The sequence below is a fragment of the Vicugna pacos genome, chromosome 15, assembly GCF_048564905.1.
Source record: "Vicugna pacos chromosome 15, VicPac4, whole genome shotgun sequence".
NCBI lineage: Eukaryota > Metazoa > Chordata > Mammalia > Artiodactyla > Camelidae > Vicugna > Vicugna pacos.
The window spans coordinates 41410465-41430926 of NC_133001.1; the positions used below are offsets into that span (position 1 = coordinate 41410465).

The following is a 20462-nucleotide window of genomic DNA, read 5'->3' on the forward strand; positions in this document are numbered from 1 at the left end:
CTCAGACAGTCTAGGAATTTAATGTCCTCAGTAAATCATCCATCAGTAGACATTACTACACTAACCCAGTAGTCCTTTCTTTCAACAAAATCAGAGATTTTCCTAAAATTTTTCTTTAAAAGGTTATTTTTTAATTGCCCAGTCACAAAAATATTCAGCCCACTGTACTTCTAAATAAGCATGGAGGAAGTTCTATTATGTAATGCTCTTAAATTTTTCTCATAAAAATCTGGTTTTCAGGCAGGGTCAATTCTTCATTACAAGTCAATGTAAATCTAATATTAAACACAATAAAGCAAGTTTCATACCCATAATTTATATTAACCATATAAGCTGTGACAGAATCTTTTAAAGCAATGTTACCTCCCAAATTCAAGACTACATACCAGACATTAAGTAACCGGTCATGTACTGCTCCAGATAAGAAATAAAGACCTGTAATTCCATCAAAGGGTTGGCTCTCATTAGGAGGTCGGATAGTAGTGAACGTAAGTGATGAAACTGGCGTCGCATGTCCCGTGAAGTGCTAGAGAAAGTTATATCTCATTTAGGAGAGGATGGATATAAAGTGGTAACAACTTGTAACTATATATATGACACATATCTGAAATCAGAGCTCCAGACTAAGGTTATTTGTGCTGCATTCCTCAGTTAAAAAAAACTCCATCTGAAAAAACTGAACATTAAAGATTTCCCTTCTAATTCCCATGACCTACTCCACAATCTTTACTTTATCCTTTTTTGCATTAAAGATTCACTTCATTTTATCCATTTCTAAAAGGGTGCTTGGGTGCTCAGACACAGCCAAGGAATAGCAGGTCCTCATGTTACTCTCAGTGAGTAGAAACCACAATTTTAAGGTGTCATCACAGCACCTAAAGTTCAGTAATCCTTGAGTACACTCAAAATGTAACACTCAATCTCAACAGTTAAATACTACAAGTGTACCAAATGCCGGAAGCAAGCTAGAAGTCAAAAATTACTATAATTATTGAATACAGTAAAAGATTTTTAATTCAAATTCCATTCATGTTCATTTTTCCAATGCATGTGAAATGGACATGGTCTAACATTTAACAGATCTGGAGGCTACCTTTTATCTATTAATTCTACCATTTCATATGCTTAAAAATAAAAAATCTGTATTCTTAAAACAACATTCTATCACTTAGACTTCTGCCTTTCTCCATACTTACCTAGAAGACTGCTATGCTTACAACTAATTTGATTTACTCACCCTGTAGACTTCTTTGGTCTCCAAAACCCATAGTTTGATTGTTCGGCCAGCTGAAAGCAACATCTTTCCATCTGGGCTGATACACAGGGAACTGACACTGCTATTATCTCCTTTCCATTTGCTATATTGTTAAGAGAAACAAAAACATCTCAATAAATGGGGACAAAAGTTTACCTAGAGCAAAAAAATAACAAAAAGCAAATTAGGCATTAAAAATATCACCCAAGGTTCTATGCAAAACTGCACTCCCTAAAATGTTGTGTCAGGCAACCAACTTTGGACATACCATCAAGATAATGCATCCCTACATGACAGAGATTCTCAAGAGGTACCAGGAAATGAGTGATTAAGAGTTATGAGTGAGTGAGTGAGTGAGTGAGTAAGTGTGTGTGTGTGTGTGTGTGTGTGTGTGTGTGTGTGAGAGAGAGAGAGAGAGAGAGATATAGAGTGTGTGTGTGTGTGTAGTGTGTGTAGAGGGGATAGCTCAGTGGTTGAGTGCATGCTTAGCATTCCCAGTACTAGGTTCAATCCCCAGTACTCCATTGTTAAAGTTAAAAAAAAAAAAAAACTTGTAAGAATGTAAAATGGGCAGTTGTGTACTCTGTGATCCATGAGGGGGATTTTGTTAATGCCCAAAAAACTACCATGCTGGCTGGATCTCTGCAAGCCCATCCTCTCCCCTCCTTGGTTCCTGCATTCTCTGGAAGGTTGAGAATTTAATTTACTTAGCAACACAAATCATCTCTCAATCTACAGTACAAAAAGATTAATTCTACCCTAAATCCAAAGAGATATGCCCTCATCTGATAGGGTAAAATAAACAGGTATAAATGATCCCCTTCTAATGCCACAAATAAATTAGCAACAAGAGTCTTTGCAGATTGTTGCATATATTAATGCTTTCATAAGTAACAAGGAGCTTGGCTATTCACTTATAAAATCAAGAAATAACACTAGTAGGGGGAGGGTACAGCTCCGTGGTAAAGCACATGCTTAGCAGCACAAGGTCCTGGGTTCAATCTCCAGTACCTCCATTAAAAAAAATTTAAGCAAACAAGCAAGCAAACAAACAAACACAAAACAGTAACAATCTTCTTACCAAAAGAGGTTAATTCTAAAGTAGAAGAAAACAAACTGCTCTGCCAGTCACATTGGAATATGTCAAATTACTCATTTGGAAAAACAAAACTAGATTCCTATCTTATACTACATACAAAGCTTAATAAATTAAACCAAAACTAACTGATTAAAAATAAATACGTATGAAAATGTTTTTATAATCCTGGGGTTAGGAAAGACCTTCCAAAGCAATTACAAATAAGGAATCACAAACAAACAAACAAAAAAATCAAATTTAAATAAATAAAACTTCTGTACCACAAAATAAGTCATAAAATTAAAAGCAAAAGGTTATGAGAAAAATATCAAAAATATACAGGCAAAGAATATTCAGACTACATTAACAGCTCCTTATATTCAATAACTCAAGTTTTAAAAAATTCAAAATAAAAAGACAAAGAATATAAACATGCAATTCACAGAACAAATACAAACTGTCAATAAACACAAAAACACCTAACTTCACCAGTAGTCAAGGAAATGCAGCAATAATGTAAGAGAACTTTTCCTTTACCTTCATTGGTTCCTAACACTCTTGAAAATTTCTCAATTCCCACAGCTTCAACACTCACCTATATTCCTTAGGCAACATCTAGTCACTGAATAGATACACTTAAAAGAGAAAAGAAAAAAAAAGATACCACCATCCTAACAAGCTTCCTGAATCTACTTCCCAACTCAACACTGAGTAGCATAGAACTACCACCACCAGGACCCCTACCCACTCCCCATTAAGGGCTTACTAATGTGTACTCTTCCTCTATCAACATCACCTGGGAACTTGTTAGAATTTCCAAGTCTCATCCTAGACTTACTAAATCAGATCTGTAAACACAAGTAACATATGTGCACATTAAAGCTTGAAGAGCACTAATCAAAAAATTCCTCGTTGGGAAATGTGACTGGTTTCAGGGGGATGACCTACATACACATAGTAACACTGAAGGCCTCCCAATCACTCTACCAATGAAGCCCAGCAATTGAGCACCACACCCACACAGCTCTTTAATGTTTCATTTTCAAAAAACATCAGGCAGCTGAGGATCTCCAGTCATTTAAAGAATGCCTTTAATGTGAAAGAGACCAAAATCAAACAAAAATTAAAACATACCCTCAAGAGGGAGATGCTGCAAAGTAAAAAACTTCAAATCCTATTGTATTTTCAGAGTTAGAAAATATGACATGCACGAAAGAAACATGATGCAACAAAAATTCAAACAAAAAATAGCTTCCATAAGTCAAAAATATGGTTAGAGAACCTTAAAAATTCAATACAAGATTTAGAAGACGAAATTGCTTCTCAAGTACAGAAGAAAACAACAAAAGGGAAAATGAGAATAAAGTACGAAACATTAAAGAATTAGTCCAGAAGATGCACCACCTAAATAATATACAGCACTAGAGAAAGATCAAAGAAAACAGAGGGGATGAAATTATAAAATACACAGTACAAGAAGAACATGAATTTCCAGACTAAGTGGTCCCTCAAGTGCCAATGTAATTCATTGACTAAAGATAAAAAGCACAGGATATTTTAGAATATAAAAATAATTAACAGTGAGGGGGGAGGGTACAGCTCAGGTGGTAGAGTGCATGCTTAGTATATACAGGGTCCTGGGTTCAATCCCCAGTACCTCCTCTAAAAATAAATTAGTAAACCTAATTACCCCCCCACCAAAAATTAACAATGAAAGCTAAAAAAGAACCCAATGTACCAATGCTTCAAATCCTGGGGGAAAATTATTTCCAACCCCAAAGTGTGTATCCTCAAGTTATCAATCAACTGTGAGGGTAAAGACGCTAGTAGATAAGCAAATCTCTGTAAATTTACCATCGACCCTTTTTCAAGAAGCTACCAATTTGTATGGGTCACAAAAAAGAGGTAATAAACCAAAGACAAAAGTGAGATCCAGGAAATTGAGGCTCCATCTGACGAGAGAATTTTCAAAATAATGATGAAAAGAAATCCCAGGATAATCACTGGAAGAAGGCAGAGAGGTCCTCCAAGAAAAATGAAACTGAAGAGAAAGTTCCGAAGATTAATATACTTGATTAATTTGTGTGTCTGAAATAACAGATTTACACTACTGCAGGAATGAGACTGAACTTACAAGTATACACAAAACTAAGCAAATGAACAATAAAGCAGTTATAAACCCCAAGAAAAGCAAAATTTTGTGCCAAAAAGATAATATAAACAGTGCAGTCCAAGTCTCAGCTGTGACAATATTTAAGTAGTAGTCATAATGTGAACAATGAATACTGCTTAATCAGAAGTGTGCTACAATATTGGGAAAATGGGAATGGAAAAAGGGAGAGGCTAAGAGCTAAATCCTCATCTTCTATAGTAGGAAATCAACAGACAGTACCTAAAACGGAAAACAAAATCAATGAACAATAGCATAGGAATGCCAAGAATGAAACTGGAAACACAATACTGCAGGAGAAAAGTCTGGAATAAGAGCTCAGGCTCTGATTCAACCTATTTCTTAACTATAAAACAGGGATGGAGACTACCCCAGTGTTACAAATACTGTGTATAACATGCCGAACAGTGCCTTGAACATTACTAGTCCCTGAATTGGTGAACTCTTGTCCAGACAGCATTTAAAAGCTCTGTTTCAGGGACCCCGACCCCAGCCTGGTGGATGAGAATCTCCACAGGTGTCTCTTTAGTCACCAGTGTGGAAACTACTGCCACAGGTAAATGGAGTGCACTTACTGAACCTCTAGGCAGACGACTACTCTCTGCACCTTCAGCCCCAAGCCCTCCTTTAAATTCTAAGCCTCTATCACCATCCCACCTGCCAGGTCTTGCCTTTCACATGCTACGTCAAATTCAATTTGCTTAAAAACTCCAAAACCACTTCTCTCTTCCAAATTTCTATTAACTGCACCACTAGTCACCTAATAAGTTCAGAAAATTGAAAACTAGTTACATTTTATTTAAATCCTTTCTGCACTCAATACCACCTATCTTCTATCCTACCCAAGGTTCTTCTTGGTTGGTATTTATTCCTTTCTTCCTTCCCACTCTTACCGTCCTACACCCAGACTATTCCAACCACCACCTGGGATCTGGCTTTTCTGCCTTTGAAGGAGCTCCTTCCCACATATTCTACAGTGCCAGATTTTCTTCCCAGAGCATTATTCTGATCTTCAGTGTCTCCTGCTTATCAAGTAGAATCCAAAACTCCAAAACAGTAGTTTTAGTATAGCAGGAAAATAAAGTACCAGAATTCGAGACAGCAGGATGAGGACTCCCTGTCACTTACTAGCTTTAAGACCATGGGCATCATCACCCTCCTTAGGGTCCACATCTACGTACTAACTTCAACTACATTCAACAGTCCACATTTACTAAAAATCTATTACAGCCAATTACAGGATTAGGTGCTTGAACTAGCAGAGCTGTCTGAAATTTTTATCTACGACACTTAAGGCCAGACTCCTCGGCTCACATCCTCTAATAGACATTATGCCCTAGGATGGCCCTCCTCTAAATCACTCTACTCAGTTGCAAGTAAACCTTTCACTTTCCTTTCTCCTAACCCCTGCGCCTACCACATCCCCACCCCACCTTTCCTTCCCTACCCTCAAAAGGATTCTCCCACCCTCTTCTATCCACATCTTACCTCTCCTAGAAAACCCAAGTGAAATCTTCTCTTCTACCAGGTCTTTCCAACGCTACCCTACTCATCTGACCAGTAATTACATGCTACTTTATGGAATCTCTTGTGCAGATATTTCACTTTTGTACCATTATTTAACTTTTATGTATTAAAATCTTCCACACCCAACTTAATTAAAAGTTCCTTGAGAACAGTCTATAACCTTACTGGTGTCTACATTCTCCACTGTGTCCAATATCAAACTTCACTTCTATCAAGAATACAGCCTTGATTTGTTGAACTAATGCATTTCCAAACAGTAACCACATTACCCCAGAACTATCAACGTTACTCACCACTTTACTTTGCACGTCTGTGTGTTCCATTCCACAATGTGTTTATCATCTGAACAACTATACAAACAGCCATTGTCTTGATGCCACTGTATGCAATTGACTTTGTTGTCATGTCCACCACTCTGTAGATTTAAAAAAAAAAAAATTAAAGAAAAAAAAGCTCATCTGATATGACAGTATGCACCCTGGAATCATTCGTAAGAGTTAGGTTATGTTACACCTTAACCTAACTAAAATGCATCTATCCATCTGCAACATCAAAAATGAGATAAATCTGCTACAACTTCATCAAATACTAACTTTCCATTGTCTCCTCTGCTGAAAAAACATACTTCTACATCGTAAGTCAAAGGATACTAGTCCTAAATGCCACTTACTTTTGACAGGAATGCCAGCATTAGGCATGATAAAATACTTCATGTACAGAGGCAAAAAGTTGGGGACACTTGAGTGAACTAGTATGTCAAATCTTAAACAATGTCAAGTCAGTAATTAAGGTAAAAATCACATCTAGTCAAAACTATCCTTGCAAATCCCTTTGTAAAGAAGTACTAAAACTATCTCTCAATTTTAAAAATCACCGTTTATTCAGGGACACACTAAATGTTTCCTTGTATTATAGCTCACACCATATGAATAAAACTTTAAACGTACTCAGCATAGCAAAATGTTCACTCACTCTGAGGCACAAAGGAACGGAGACATCACCTGGGGAAGAGCAAATTCAAGTCTCTCATCTCACACATTCCAAGACAAGCTCATTCAGCAGAATACAGTGCTAAATCACTGTGAGCAACTGTTTTCACTCTTTCTACCTGAATTCACATTAATTAAATGTGCATACAATGGATCACCACTGAGTACATATCTAAGCTAAGCATGAAAGCTAAAATTCAAAATCACTACTTCCATCGTACAGATTGCCGCCACCTCAAAAGAAAAATGTTTAAATGTTAAGTTCAGTTACTTCTCTTCCTTCCTATCAGCTATTTATTCAAACTAAGTCCCACATTATAGCCAAACACACAAAGAACTGAACAAAGGAGATGAACAGATAATTTCTGCAGAAAGAATTCAGTAAGAAATTTTTTAAAACTTCAAAGTTAGTAATCCAAGAGATACAAAGCAAAACAAAGTAACATTTTCAGTCTATTCATCTAGCAACTTGTATACCAAAACCAGGCAGACACCACCAAAAGAGAATTACAGACCAATATCACTGATGAACATAGATGCAAAAATCGTTACCAAAATATTAGCAAATAGAATCCAACAGCTCATCTAGCAACTTGTTTAGCATTATAATACCCATGCTGATAAGATTATAATGAAAATGGCATTATCATACATTGCTGGGACTAGCATATCTTTTTTGGAAAGCAATCTAGAAACTGTCCATTCATTCATTTACTCATTCAACATTTACTAAGTACCAATTACATGCCAGGCACTATACTACTTCCAATAAATTATGTCTAAATTTCAATAAAGTCATGCAAGGTAGCTTACACAATTCGCATTGAAGAGATGATCATTATCTTATCCTTGATCATATAACTAGAAGGATTCAACCCCAGGACAGACTAGTTCCAAAGCCTCGTCCCTTTCTACCACACCACATCATTCCAACACTCCTTGCCCCGACCCTCCTAGTTCCTTTTTAAGAAACTCATCCCCTGTTAAAGACTTATATATAATACTGTGAAGTTTCAAAATAATCTAACAAGGAGTTCTAGGCTTCATCAGCATCGTGTCTGCAGCCACAACAGCCGAGTAAAGCAGCTGCAGTAAAGCACTGCACAGGGCACTAGGTACATGTTCAACACAAAAGACTGACCAAATCAAAGGATGGGCTCTAAACTATAGCAGGGTAGAAGCCCACATGAGGACCACACTCAACTTGGAGAGCAGGGAGGAATAAAGGAAGATTTCCTTTAATATACACCTCTGAATGCTTTAACTTTTTTTTTTTACAGTTGTGTATTATTTGTATAATCTTTAAAATGAAAACAAATAACATACTTTAAAATACAGGTTTAAAATCAGATAAAAACTTTCATCTATCAAATTAGCTAGGTTTTTTGTTGGTGTTATCACTGTTTTAATGTGAATAATCAATGATGACAAAAACACTCTGAAACACATGTACCGTCCTTCCATAGCTGATACTAGTACACTTAGAATAACTTCCAGAAAATTTTTATACTATGTATAAAAAGGCTTAACACTCACACCTTTGACTGATTAATCACAGGTTAGTAATTCTGGGAACCCATGTAAGAAAAAAAAACTTACAAAAAAATCAGAAACTACCTAAATGGTTAGTAACAGTTAAATCACCAAGGGACTATCCAATTTAATGGGATTTTAGCCAGTCCCTAAAAATGTTTATAACTAGTTCTTGACAAATATGAAAACTGCTCATGTTATAATATGATGGAAAATATCAGGATACAAAATAGATGAACAGACAGAACCCAACTGAACATATGCATAGAGCAAAGAAACACACAATCTACTAAACAGAAGACTGCTTGGTGATAGATTTAGGTGTAATTTTTTCCCTTTCAACTTCACATAGTTCCAAAGTATCTACAGATAAATGTTACTTACATATTCATATACTTACTTATTCATATATACAGAAAGCAATCCTATATACAGACAGGAGTTAAGTGAACACCAAAAACATACTGTAATAGATATTGTCTGATACAAATTATGCCAGTTTCATTACTGTCTCGCAGCACTAACCCCACCTCTGCTCTGCGATGCTGGGGCTGGGACTCTGCGAACCCCATTTCTGCTCTGCTAGCTGGATCGTTAGTAGGCTCCACCAATAAGGGTGCCAGAGGGAGACAAGGCAGGAGGAGGAACAAGGGACTGGTTTCTTCCTATCTCCCAGTTTGCATCACCCCAATGTTTCTCCACTCCAGCAGCAGCAATCCTTTTGGCAACAGATGAACTCAATATGCAGTTTTCCCAACGGATGGAGAACCAGTCTCATCACCTCCCTTCAGAGACACCAGCAGTCAGGTAGGGCCCCTCCTCAGAGGTCTGGATTCTCAAGTCCACAGTGCCATTCCCCTTCAAGACACAGCAACACCTGCTCCTCAAAATTTCAGCGATAATCCCACCGCCTCCCTGGTCCCCTCACCCTGGAGGCGGTGCACTCCTTCCTGCAGCTGTGATCCTCAGAATTCTTTCCACCCTTTCTTATTTAAGCCTAGTCAACAGTTCTCCCTATTCTTCACACTCTGACCTATAATAATGACTATGTTACTCATCATAACTATTATCAAATATTACTGTTGAAAAATTTAAAAGTTAAGGGGCAGAAAAATGCCCCCATACTGCAGATCCTATTGCATATCCTAAACTGTTTTTTAAATAAATCTTTAATCATCACTTTCTTTTATACAAAATACACACACACACACACACACACACATATATATATACTTACTATCAATTTACTGTGTAGTTCTGCTTTTACTGTACTGTATAATAAAATACTACCAACTGCTGTACCAAGAGCCAACAAGTCAACCTGGTTACTCGTTCCAATAGCTTCTGATTTCCTTTTTTTCCTCTGCGGACCTTCCTGGAAAAAGAAAGAAAAAACAACTTCTTATTGTATTATTTCAAACACTGAAACATCATTAATGCATAAATGCAAATGCCCAACAGCTCACCAATTAATGTGACTGCTATTAAGAGACACTTAAAAAAGTGGACGTGGGATTTGCTCTCAGATAAGCTCTTTCTTACTACTTAGAAAATAAACTCACTCCAATGGGAAGAAGAACTCATAATATTCTGTGCCCCTCTCTCCCATCTTTACCTCTCAGAAAAGATGGCAAGAGGTATAACTTAGTATGCTCTGTTAGTATTCTCTTAACAAGTCCAAACAGCCTCACTGCTGCTTCGACTTCTCAGAAACCAACCATTCCCAAAAGGTCCAAGTGAAGCCTCCATTGCCACCTGCTCAAGCAGCCAATGCTTTCCCCTCTCACCTCCCAAATCTTTCCTTGCATTCTGGCTTCATTTTTAGGAAAAGGGACTCAAATGTTTATACACTTATAAACATGTATTTACTTCAATTTGAGTCAAAAAAAAAAAAAGCTGCAATCAGTAGAGCAGTGTGAAGCACACACTAGAGAAGTTGCTCCAGTGAGTGTTTAAGGGCCAGTCTGAAAGTTCCATGTTCTCTTGATGATTCCAATGACTTAACAGGCACATATTTGAATTTAGCATCAAACGGCGAAGACTTCTTTGATTTACTTCAAAAAATGATACTAACAACTCTTGTCTATCAAAAAGAAACCAATGCTCACAACTTCAGAGTACATTAAAGTTTATAATGAATAATAATCCATAATGTCAGAACTTCTCTTGCATGTTTATAATTTTTTTCTAAATGAAAGCCTGCTAGCCTATGTTTTAGCATAAAGATGCCCTTAGAAATCAATTCTTCTAGTGTAAAAGAGACCAATACCATAGAAAAGAGAACATTTTCTCAATAGTGCAAGATCTTTGCTCTACAGCACAAAAAAGCAGCCCCAGGATACATAAAAATTTGCCCAACTCAAAAAACCACCAATGAAAACTACAATGTTACGAGTGCATAAAGAATATCAAGGAGTAGGACTTATAAGGCATTTTCTACCTTTTTTCTCTTGGTTATCCTGTGGAGACGTGACATTTGAAGAATTTGATTCACTGAACACACTTAAGTCAACAAAAAGTTAAAATATACAACAACAAAAAAGTTTAAATACAGAAAAAATGCACATTTTGCAAGTCCTGAGAAATGTATCTACGTTGATAAACCCAAAAGAAAAGTTACAATTAAGAGCCAAAGTTATTTAAAAAAAAAAAAGTCTGATGGCCTCATCAGTAACATTTAATTTGCCTGAAACATTGAAACTTAGTCAAGGAGTGTCCTAGGTCCTACCTTCAGCTAAATAAATTTCTAAAGCCACCTTTGAATGATTCTGGAGAGCAAATGTGCTTTGTGCATAAGGTTATGAACACAAACATTTATGCAAGGACAGTAGGGGAAGGTATACCAATCTCCTACCACCCCATCAGAAAACCCTTCTCTGACAGAGTCTAGAAAGTATTTCTTCTACTCTTAGTTTTCCCAAATCAAATTAAAATTACCTACACTGAGGTTTCTAATGTTTGAAGCATAGGCTGGTCCAAATATGTGTATGTTTTTCTGTAGACTTGAGTTTTCATTAAAAAGCACAAAGAAAGTTTGTAAGTTAAAATGAACATACTCAAAGCCCCAATTTCTCTATTAGCAAAATCTGTATTTTGGGGAGAAGCAAGCAGAGGCTATTGGGAGGAGCATCACAGAATCTATGTTCAATTTTGGAGATCACTGGTCTGAACCTAAAAAATAATCTAATTAATTAATCTCAAAGAACTAATGACTCATGTATGTGTTCTCCAAGTTGGATGATTTTTTAAAAAATAATTTCCCATTCAGCAGGACGTGCATGTCCAAACACATCAACCAGATAAGAAGTTTATATAACCAATGTGCATTTTAGTGAAATCTAATATTGTAACTACTACTCCATTACTAAATATTTCTGAAACCAAGAGTTAAGTGCTGATGATTATAGATTATCACAGGTCTTTGTTGGCATTTTCTATCTGAACCTGTTATTCCTGTGATGAAAAATTTCAATGACTCCCCAGGGAAGAGTAAATCAATATAAACAACTGTTCGGCATTCAAAAGCATCCACAATTTGCCTCCAACCCACCTTTTCCAATCTTATTTCCAGTTCCATCCTTACACTTCCTAATCACGAATACGCTTTCCCATTTGCTTTTCCCTTCTTTTGGAGGGGCCTTTTCCTACTCACCTCAAATTTCATTTGGTTAAAAATCTATTCATGCTTCAAGGTCCACCTCAAACATGATTTCTCCACAAAAATCTTTCTTATCTTAAAACACAAGTCATATTATGCTTTGTATTTTGGACACAGTATAACTGAATTGTCTTTATTTCTTCTTTAATGTCTTAGTTATACTGCTTTGTGTCATGTTATGTGCACATTAATTACACATGTAAATATATGAAGTAATGGAAAGGGTAGGCTAAAAATTTAGTTCATATACCTGTGACCAGAAAATCTTGAGTTCCTGAAGGTACCAAGAATGAATACCAAAAGGTTGTTATTTTTTAGACTAGAGAGTCTTTTCTAATGTGAAGAGATGATTGAGCTAAGCAATAAATGCCAACACCAGTCTCAAGAAAGCAGTATTTGATCTAGGAGGCAATCAGAAGGCTGAGTGAGAGTCTGAATGTGCATGATTTATAAGAGCAATGCACAGTACAGATAAGAGTAAAGACAGAGAGAAGCATATCCAGGTGATGAGAAGTCTGATTTTGATCAATTAAGAAATGACTTTTTAGACTGAGATCCCAAAGTAAGAAAAGAGTTTACATGGAGAGCCAATACACACACGCATAAAAACACATGTATATATGTAGCTGAAACAAACTCATAAAAAACCCCATCCTTTACCATGCAAAATACACTCTAATATGGTCTATTTTTTCATGCTGTCACAACCCACTAAATCTATTTCACAATCCACTAATGGTTCAAAACCTATTTTTGAAAAATACTGACCTCTAGTTGCTGAAAATTATGGCAAAGTTTCAAATTTCATTCTGCAATTAGTCTTCTATGCCATTTCCTGGACTATCTTATTGTCACTTACTCTGGCAAATGTTTAAGTTTCATGGGTGATAGTAAAGAAAATGTGTGCATTTTTACATGTAATTACATACAGTATTTACATCAAAAACATCTTCTAATACACAGCTACTTCTATTTCTGCCAGTAAAATCTGATCTGCAAATCTTCCCCTCTTTTGAAGTTTAAACATGGGAGAGACCTTAACACAGAGCACTGTACAGGAACACAACTGGATTGTGCTACGTCTCTAAGGGTTAGGACTGGGGATACTCAGCTCAGATTTTTCCTACAAACATCCTTAATGCTGCTGTGCTTGCCCTGTCCAATGCCTGAAGTGCCATGTGCTTCATTCAACAGGTACTGAGCTGTACAGGGTCATTTTAACTGCAGTGACAACAAAGCAACATAAGTGCATTTACTATAGTAGCCAATCTGTTTCTTCCAGGCTCTACGGCAGTTAGAAAAGGAAAAATGCAGAAGTTCGTGTCTTAAAGGAGGAATTAAATAGCACAGTCAGTTCCTGGGTGGCCCAGCCACTTACTGTGTGGCTCTGGCATATCATGTAACATCCCAGCCTCAGTTTACACACATAAACCTGAGGAGCTCTAAGAACAGCATCCATCCATAGTCCATCAATCTGTCTCTCTGCACTTTTCTTTCCATCATTAGAGGTCCTCTTCCCCCAGGCTCTATCACCCAAATGGAATGTTTAGTTATATAATAAACACAAAAATTTCCTAAAAACTACTGTGACACAAATGCAAAGAATTATAATCATTCTGTGACCAAGAACAAGCAGCGATCTAATTTTTCTAAACATTTATGAACCATTGCTGTACTTCCTGTTACCCAAGAAATCCAGCACCAACTCATTTTCCTCCATTGATAAGAGTAATGTCACCAAACTTTGTCCTTGGGTGGCCAACTGTCAATTATTGAACCAGATACAGAATATTCCTACAAACTGATTTACATGTAAAACAAAAAGGTTGAAGAGAGCATCTTAAAACTTAAGTGGCAAGGATCCTAACCCAGGGACCTGGGAGCAGAAGTAGAAAATGAAGAGTGATTTGCAGCAGTGGCTATCTTTAAAAAATCACATGACTTTAAAGTTTTACACAATAATACACATGAAAGTTTGTTTTAATACAGGAAAACTACTTCTCCCTCTAATTTTCAAGTGAAATTGATGTTCTAAGGATACACCCCCAAGATGATGAGCACTGGATGTTTCTACATTCCTCCCAGCTCTCAATTCTGTCACTCAAGATTTAAGGTTACAGTAAGAGCACTGGACCAGGAGTCAAAGTACCTCGACTCTAGTAGCCACAACTACTTTACTGGTTATTAAGGCTTTAGTAAGGCCATTTAAACTTTCTTAGTTCTGATTCTCAGTTAATAAAAATATAACAATTCCAGGACATTTCTTAAGAGTCAAGTGGCTAAAGTGAGAGCATACAAATAAAAGAATACTGAAACCTGTAAGAACTTTTCTTTTACTGTAGCTCAACTCTTATTTTCCAAGGAGGCCTCCAAAGTAGTGACTTACTCAATGTGACAAAACAAGTTTGAGTTGTGTCCTGGGTATGAAACCAAATCCAGATATTTTTCTATTGTATCAGAGTGTTACATATAATCCAAAACCTACTTTTAACAGAAAATTTAAGACAAGGTAAAAGTTTTATTCCTTAGGCATACAATACGATTGCATAAGTCAGAAGAAAACTAAGTTGGTGACAAATGTTTGCCAGCCTAATATGAGCAATTTGTTACAGATAATGGAGAGCTGAGCTCTAAATATCTGTGTTCTAGTCCTGGTTCCATTTGTGGTTTTTTCCAAGTTGCCTAATTTTCCAGGGCCTCAGTTTCTGCTTCCTGAACAAAGCAAAAGTTAGTCTTTATCTACTTTGCAGGAGTAATCACACAAATAAGAGATAATTAACAATTATAGCACATACACACCAAGAACTATTCTAAATGCTTTATGCATCATAAAATACGTAAACCTTCACAACCACTCTATGAGGTACTATTACTTCCATCTTACAAATGAGGAACTGAAGGCACAATTACTACAAAGAAGCCAATTCTGGATTCAAAGCTAGAGAGTATAGCCTGGGTCCATGCATGTAACCATTGCTCCCCATTTCCTCTCACCATTAGATTTATTATCACTTTTCAATCTGTTAAAATACAAACAGAAATTTGAAAAGGAGAAATATGCAGAGTGCTGTAATTTTAATGACAACTGTGATTTGTTTTTAAGTCCAAGTTTTGTTCTTGACTTAAGGGCCCTGATAAGGTTTCTTTAAAAATCAGCAGGAGTCACTTCATCTAGAAACTATGAAAATCTAGCTTAAGAGCTGAAAAATACCTGAACATACTCATCCAAAGTATAACAAGTTAGATGTATCCCTACTTTCAACCTAAGAATTTAGCATAAAGTTTCCGATTTAAGATCTGTACTATGAACTATTTAAGATTTACACATAATATCAGCTAAACACCACACAACTCACAATACCTGATGCTTCCAAATCACACTGCACTGATTCGGGGGGGAGGGGGGCTACCCTACAAGCGCCAGTTTCCACGTGGGTGTGAGTGAGTTAGTCGAGTGCCTCAAAAGTGAATGGCATCTTACCTGAGATGGGTCCCCCTAAGAGTGAAAAGCCTTCCCTAACTCAGCAGTGCCCCGTCTAAGAAAAACTTCACCTGGACTCATATTCATTAAGTTAAACTACTACTTCACTTTACCTCCACATCCTAGCGCAGACTTCAGACTTGGGGAAAGCGGGTGTATAAAGGGAGAGACGAACAGGCGTTAAAAATTTAAAAGCAAGAAAATTCGCACGGCTTAGAATGGAAACGGGCCTGGAAACGTCAGGAGTTTCAAGAGTCCCACATCCTGGACGTGGAAGAGAACACGTGGTGAGCCAGCACCCAAGGGTGGGGGGGTTTGGGGGTGGGGGCCGGAAGCAAGGAAACAGATTTCTTCATTCTAACTACCCAGGGCAAAGCCAATGAGCTGGGAAAGGGTCAAAGAAGAGCAGTACAGCCCCAAAGTCCACCTCTGTCAAATTCCATAGCTCTGAAGAACGCAAGCAGGAGAGAGCCAGGCCTGGCAGCAAGGAGGGCCCGGGGCCTCGGTGAATATGGCGGCCCAGGAGACGGCGGGGCGCAGGACACAGACCGCATGGAGCCCGCCGGTAGAGCTAAGGTCCGCTGCCCGTCGGATCTGGCCGCGCCCTCTCGTTGCCCTCGGGACAGGCCGCGCACGGAGCTAGCGGCTTGGGCCCAGCCAGCGCCGCCACCGTGCTCGTTGCCTCCTCACCCCCGGCCTCCCGCCGAGAGCCACGCGTGATGCCGGGCTGTGGGGGGCGCTGAGGCCGAGCCCAGGCAGGCGCCCGCCCCGCGCCGTCCCGCTCGCTTTACCTTGGCCTGCAGCCGCGCTGGCGCCCAGGCCAGACAAGTGCAGGTACCGCTGAGGTGCGCGGAAGGCACGTACTCCTGGTGCAACCGGTTGTTGGCTGTCTCCCATACTCGCAGGTGACCGTCGGTAGACGCCAAAGCGAAAAAGGCCTGACTTTGTGGGGAGAAAGCGCAGGGGACCCCAGCGGGGGAAAGGGGGTCCACAACACCACCGCCGCCCGCCGCCATTGCTGCTCTGGCTCCGCGGCAGCCACGTGTTCGACCGTGCGCAGGCGCACCGGCGCGGGGCGGAGCCTGGAGGAAGGAAGTGGGGCGGAGGGAGCAGATGGAGTGGCTCTTCTCAACGCACGCGAGCGTTAGATGGGCCTACCTTGTGGACGGTGGCCCGGTGGGCCCAGTGCTAACTCGTACTGGGGACAGCTGGAGGCCCCTTACTGAGGACTCCTGAGTAGGGCCCATTCCTTTTAAAAAAATAAGAAAGTTTAAACCAAATGTTTAAAAGAAATATTCACTTACATTTCCGTGATTGTGACAACTGTTTATATTTTTCCCTATCCTCTTCGAGGCTGTAATCGTGTACACGTTAAGAACAATTTATTCAATCATAATAGTGTTAAAGCAATGGTGGGAGGGGCTATTCCCTCTTCTTTGGTCAAGACTATCTCATGTTACCGCACCAAATAGACAAATTTTTAACGTCTCCATAATATTTCACCAAATCGATACATTCTGATTCAAGAAATGCCAGGTACTGTTCAGTCCGCACAGAGTTTATTGACTAGAAGGAAAGACAAAAAACACTACCCTCAGGGCTATGGGGAGACTGAATCTTTCATAAGTAGAGCGAGTTATGGTAAAATTTGTAGGTTATTTGGAATGACGTAAACTGATACACATTTTTAAAAGGCCTCCTGGGTGCCGGATGTAGACTGTAGAAGGGCAAGAATGAAAGCAGAGAGACAAGCTAGGAGGATGGTGGGTTGCACTCGATGAACATGACAGAGGTGGTAAGAAGTGGTTCGATTCCAGATAAAATCTGAATTTAGAGCAAGTAGGACTTGCTAACTGGATTGACTGGGAAGGATGAGAAAGAAGCATAAGTCATTAAGTTAATGGTGATACTATTCACTGGATTGGGAAAATGGGTTTGGGTGGAGTGGAAATCAAGACTTCTGTTTTTTATAGTTAAGTCTGAAATGCCCATTAGACATCCAAATAGAGTTGTTCAGTAGGAAGTCGCATATGTGAGTAGATCACAGATATAAATTTTGGATGCATTTGCATACAGATGCTATTTGAAACTGTGGGACTGGTCAGATCATGTTCAGTGTAAGTATAAATAGAGAAAAAAAACTTAGCCCAAACTGTGCCAACTTGTCAGGAATCCGAAGAGGATCCAGCAAAGGAGATTAAGAAGAGATAACAGTAATAAAAGCCAAGGAGAATAAGATGTCCTGGAAACCAAACATTTTATAAAGATTTCAGAAGGAACACATAATCAAAGCCATGTCAAATGCAGTAAGGTGAAGACTAAGGATTAATCAGTGAACCTGGCAAGATCTAGGTCATTGGTGACTTTTCAAAAGCATTTTTAATAGAGAAGTAGGGGAAAAAACTTATTGCAGAAAGTAGAGGGGAAAATGGGAGGTGAGAAAGGGCAGAAAAGTATAGGCAACTATTGCAAGGTTTTTTGTTATAAAAAGCATACATGAGTCTGTATGAAGAAAGGTCTGAGCTAGAGTTGTAAATTTGTTAGTCATAAGTATATAAATAAAAACTTATTTTGCACTTACTATATATCAAGCACTGTTTTAGGTGCTTTATGTGTATTAATTCATTTAGTCCTCACAATAGCCCTAGGATGTAGAAACTATCAATATCTCCATTTTTCAGATAAGAAAACTGACATATTGAGCTGGGCAATAGGAGGAGGAGCTGGGTTTCTAACCCAAGTCATCTGTAAGCATGGACGACCTGACCCAATGAGAGTATGTAGGGTTTACACAGATGACCCTCCTATACCCACATGTCTCAATTCCTTGACCACCCCCCTTTCAATGATCTCTATGCTACACCAGCCACTCACTCCCATAGTCATGTCCCAGACCTTGTCATACAATAACTGCACCTTTTCCATAATCTCAGTTTCCACATACCACTCTGTAACCACCAACTCCTATCTTTCTAGATCATTCCCTCTACCTCCCAGGGTCTAACCAGTGCTTCTATCTCACTGGACCCTCAGTCCAATGATCCTACAATCTTTTCACCAGTCCTTATCCTTCCTAAGGGCAGCATCTCCCTCTGAATTTATCCTGTACTCTATCCTTACAACTCTCAACTCCCTTGCCTCTTTCCTATATCATAGTCCTTCCTTGGTAAAAGCACAAGCCTGGTAAAATCTAACTCTCCACCCACAAGCAGATGAAAGTGACTAGAGAAAAGCCACAGCCATTTTATTACGATTCTTATCCACTTTCCTATTCATGATTTAAAAAAAACTTTTAACTAGGCATAGAAAGGAACATCCTCAGCTTGATAAAGGGACTCCACACATACACACACACACACACACACACACACACACACACAAAACACAACTCACTTCATACTTAATAGTGAAAGACTGAATGCTTTTCTCCTAAGATTGAGAACAAATCAATATTATCCAATCTAACCAATTCTATTCAGTATTTTACTGGAAGTTTTAGGTAGTGCAACAAAGATGATGATGATGATGATGATAATAATAATAACAATAAGAATAAGAATAAGAATAATAATAGCATGCAACTTGGAGAGGAAGGAGTAAAAGTATCTTTATTCACAGAAGACAGATAAAATCTAAAGGGAGTCACAAAAGTTCTGAAACAAATAAATGAATGTAGCAAGGTCAAGTAGTGAATGGATAAACAAATATGGTATATCCCAAAATGGAATATTATTTAGCAATAAAAAGGAAGTACTATTGTTATATGTTACAACTTGGATGAGTCTCAAAAACATGCTAAATAAAAGAAGCCAGATGCAAAAAACTACATATTGTGTGATTCCATTTATATGAAATATCCAGTAAAGGATATTTATAGAGACAGAAAATAGATCAGTGGTTACCTGGGGTTCAGAGGAGGAACAGAGATTAACTGCAAGTGGGCATGAGGAAAAATTTTAGGGTGACAGAAATATTCTAAAGTTGGATCATAGTAATGGTTTCACAACTCTGTAAATACACTAAAAGTCATTGAACTGTTCACCCACAATGGATGACTTTCATGGTATGAAAATTATACCTCAATGAAGCTTAAAAAAAAAGCCTTTCCTAAGCTCTTTTTTTAATAGTAGGGTACTACTAATAAATACAAAAAATTATAGTTAGAAAACTGTCAATGAATGCAAAACTAGTATCGATACATTTTTCCATCACTAATTAAAAAGCTTAAAATGGTAACTTTACTGTGGAGATACAGGAATATTCAGACTTAACAGTGATCAAAGTTAACATCATCAATATTGGAACTGACATCATGTAACTCCTGATAGGATGTACTCAGAAGGAAAACCTCAGTTCAGTAGTATTTCTGCCGAAAGTGCATATTCCAAGTCTAATCAAGAGGAAACATCAGACAAAGCCAAAGTGAGGGGAATTCTATAAATAAATAACCTACATTCTTCAAAAATGTCAAGGTCAAGAAATAAAGGCTGAGAAGCTGTTCGTTCCAGATTAAAGAAGGCTAAAGAGATATGAGAATTTAATGACTGTGTGATCCTGGATTGGATCCTGAACTGGAAAAAGACTTATACTTATAAAGCTTTTGTCACTTATTGAGCTAAGTGACAAAATTTGAATGTGGTCTATAGATTTGATAACAGTACTATGGCAGTATGAAATGTCCGTAATGTGATGATCTGTACTGTAGTTAGGTAGAAGATTGTTCTTGTTCTCAGGAAATACTCACTGAAGTACTTAGGGGTAAAGGGACACA

At 38.1% G+C, this 20462-nt stretch overlaps 1 protein-coding gene and 1 non-coding gene across 2 annotated transcripts in view; both read right to left on the bottom strand.

Annotated features, from left to right (window-relative positions):
• Positions 1-16739, bottom strand: part of WDR43 (WD repeat domain 43) — a 42098-nt gene extending 25359 nt beyond the window's left edge. The window contains exons 1-5 of the mRNA XM_072937975.1: positions 16483-16739; positions 9790-9927; positions 6324-6445; positions 1238-1358; positions 387-526 (exon numbers count right to left, since the gene is read on the bottom strand). Coding sequence (XP_072794076.1) covers positions 387-526; positions 1238-1358; positions 6324-6445; positions 9790-9927; positions 16483-16707 — 746 coding nt within the window. The 5' untranslated portion in view covers positions 16708-16739. The remainder of the gene's footprint in view (positions 1-386; positions 527-1237; positions 1359-6323; positions 6446-9789; positions 9928-16482) is intronic.
• On the bottom strand, positions 791-875 carry LOC116283546 (small nucleolar RNA SNORD53/SNORD92). The gene has a single exon (XR_004193179.1). It is a non-coding gene; the product is annotated as a small nucleolar RNA SNORD53/SNORD92 (small nucleolar RNA).
• Positions 16740-20462: the final 3723 nt, after the last annotated feature.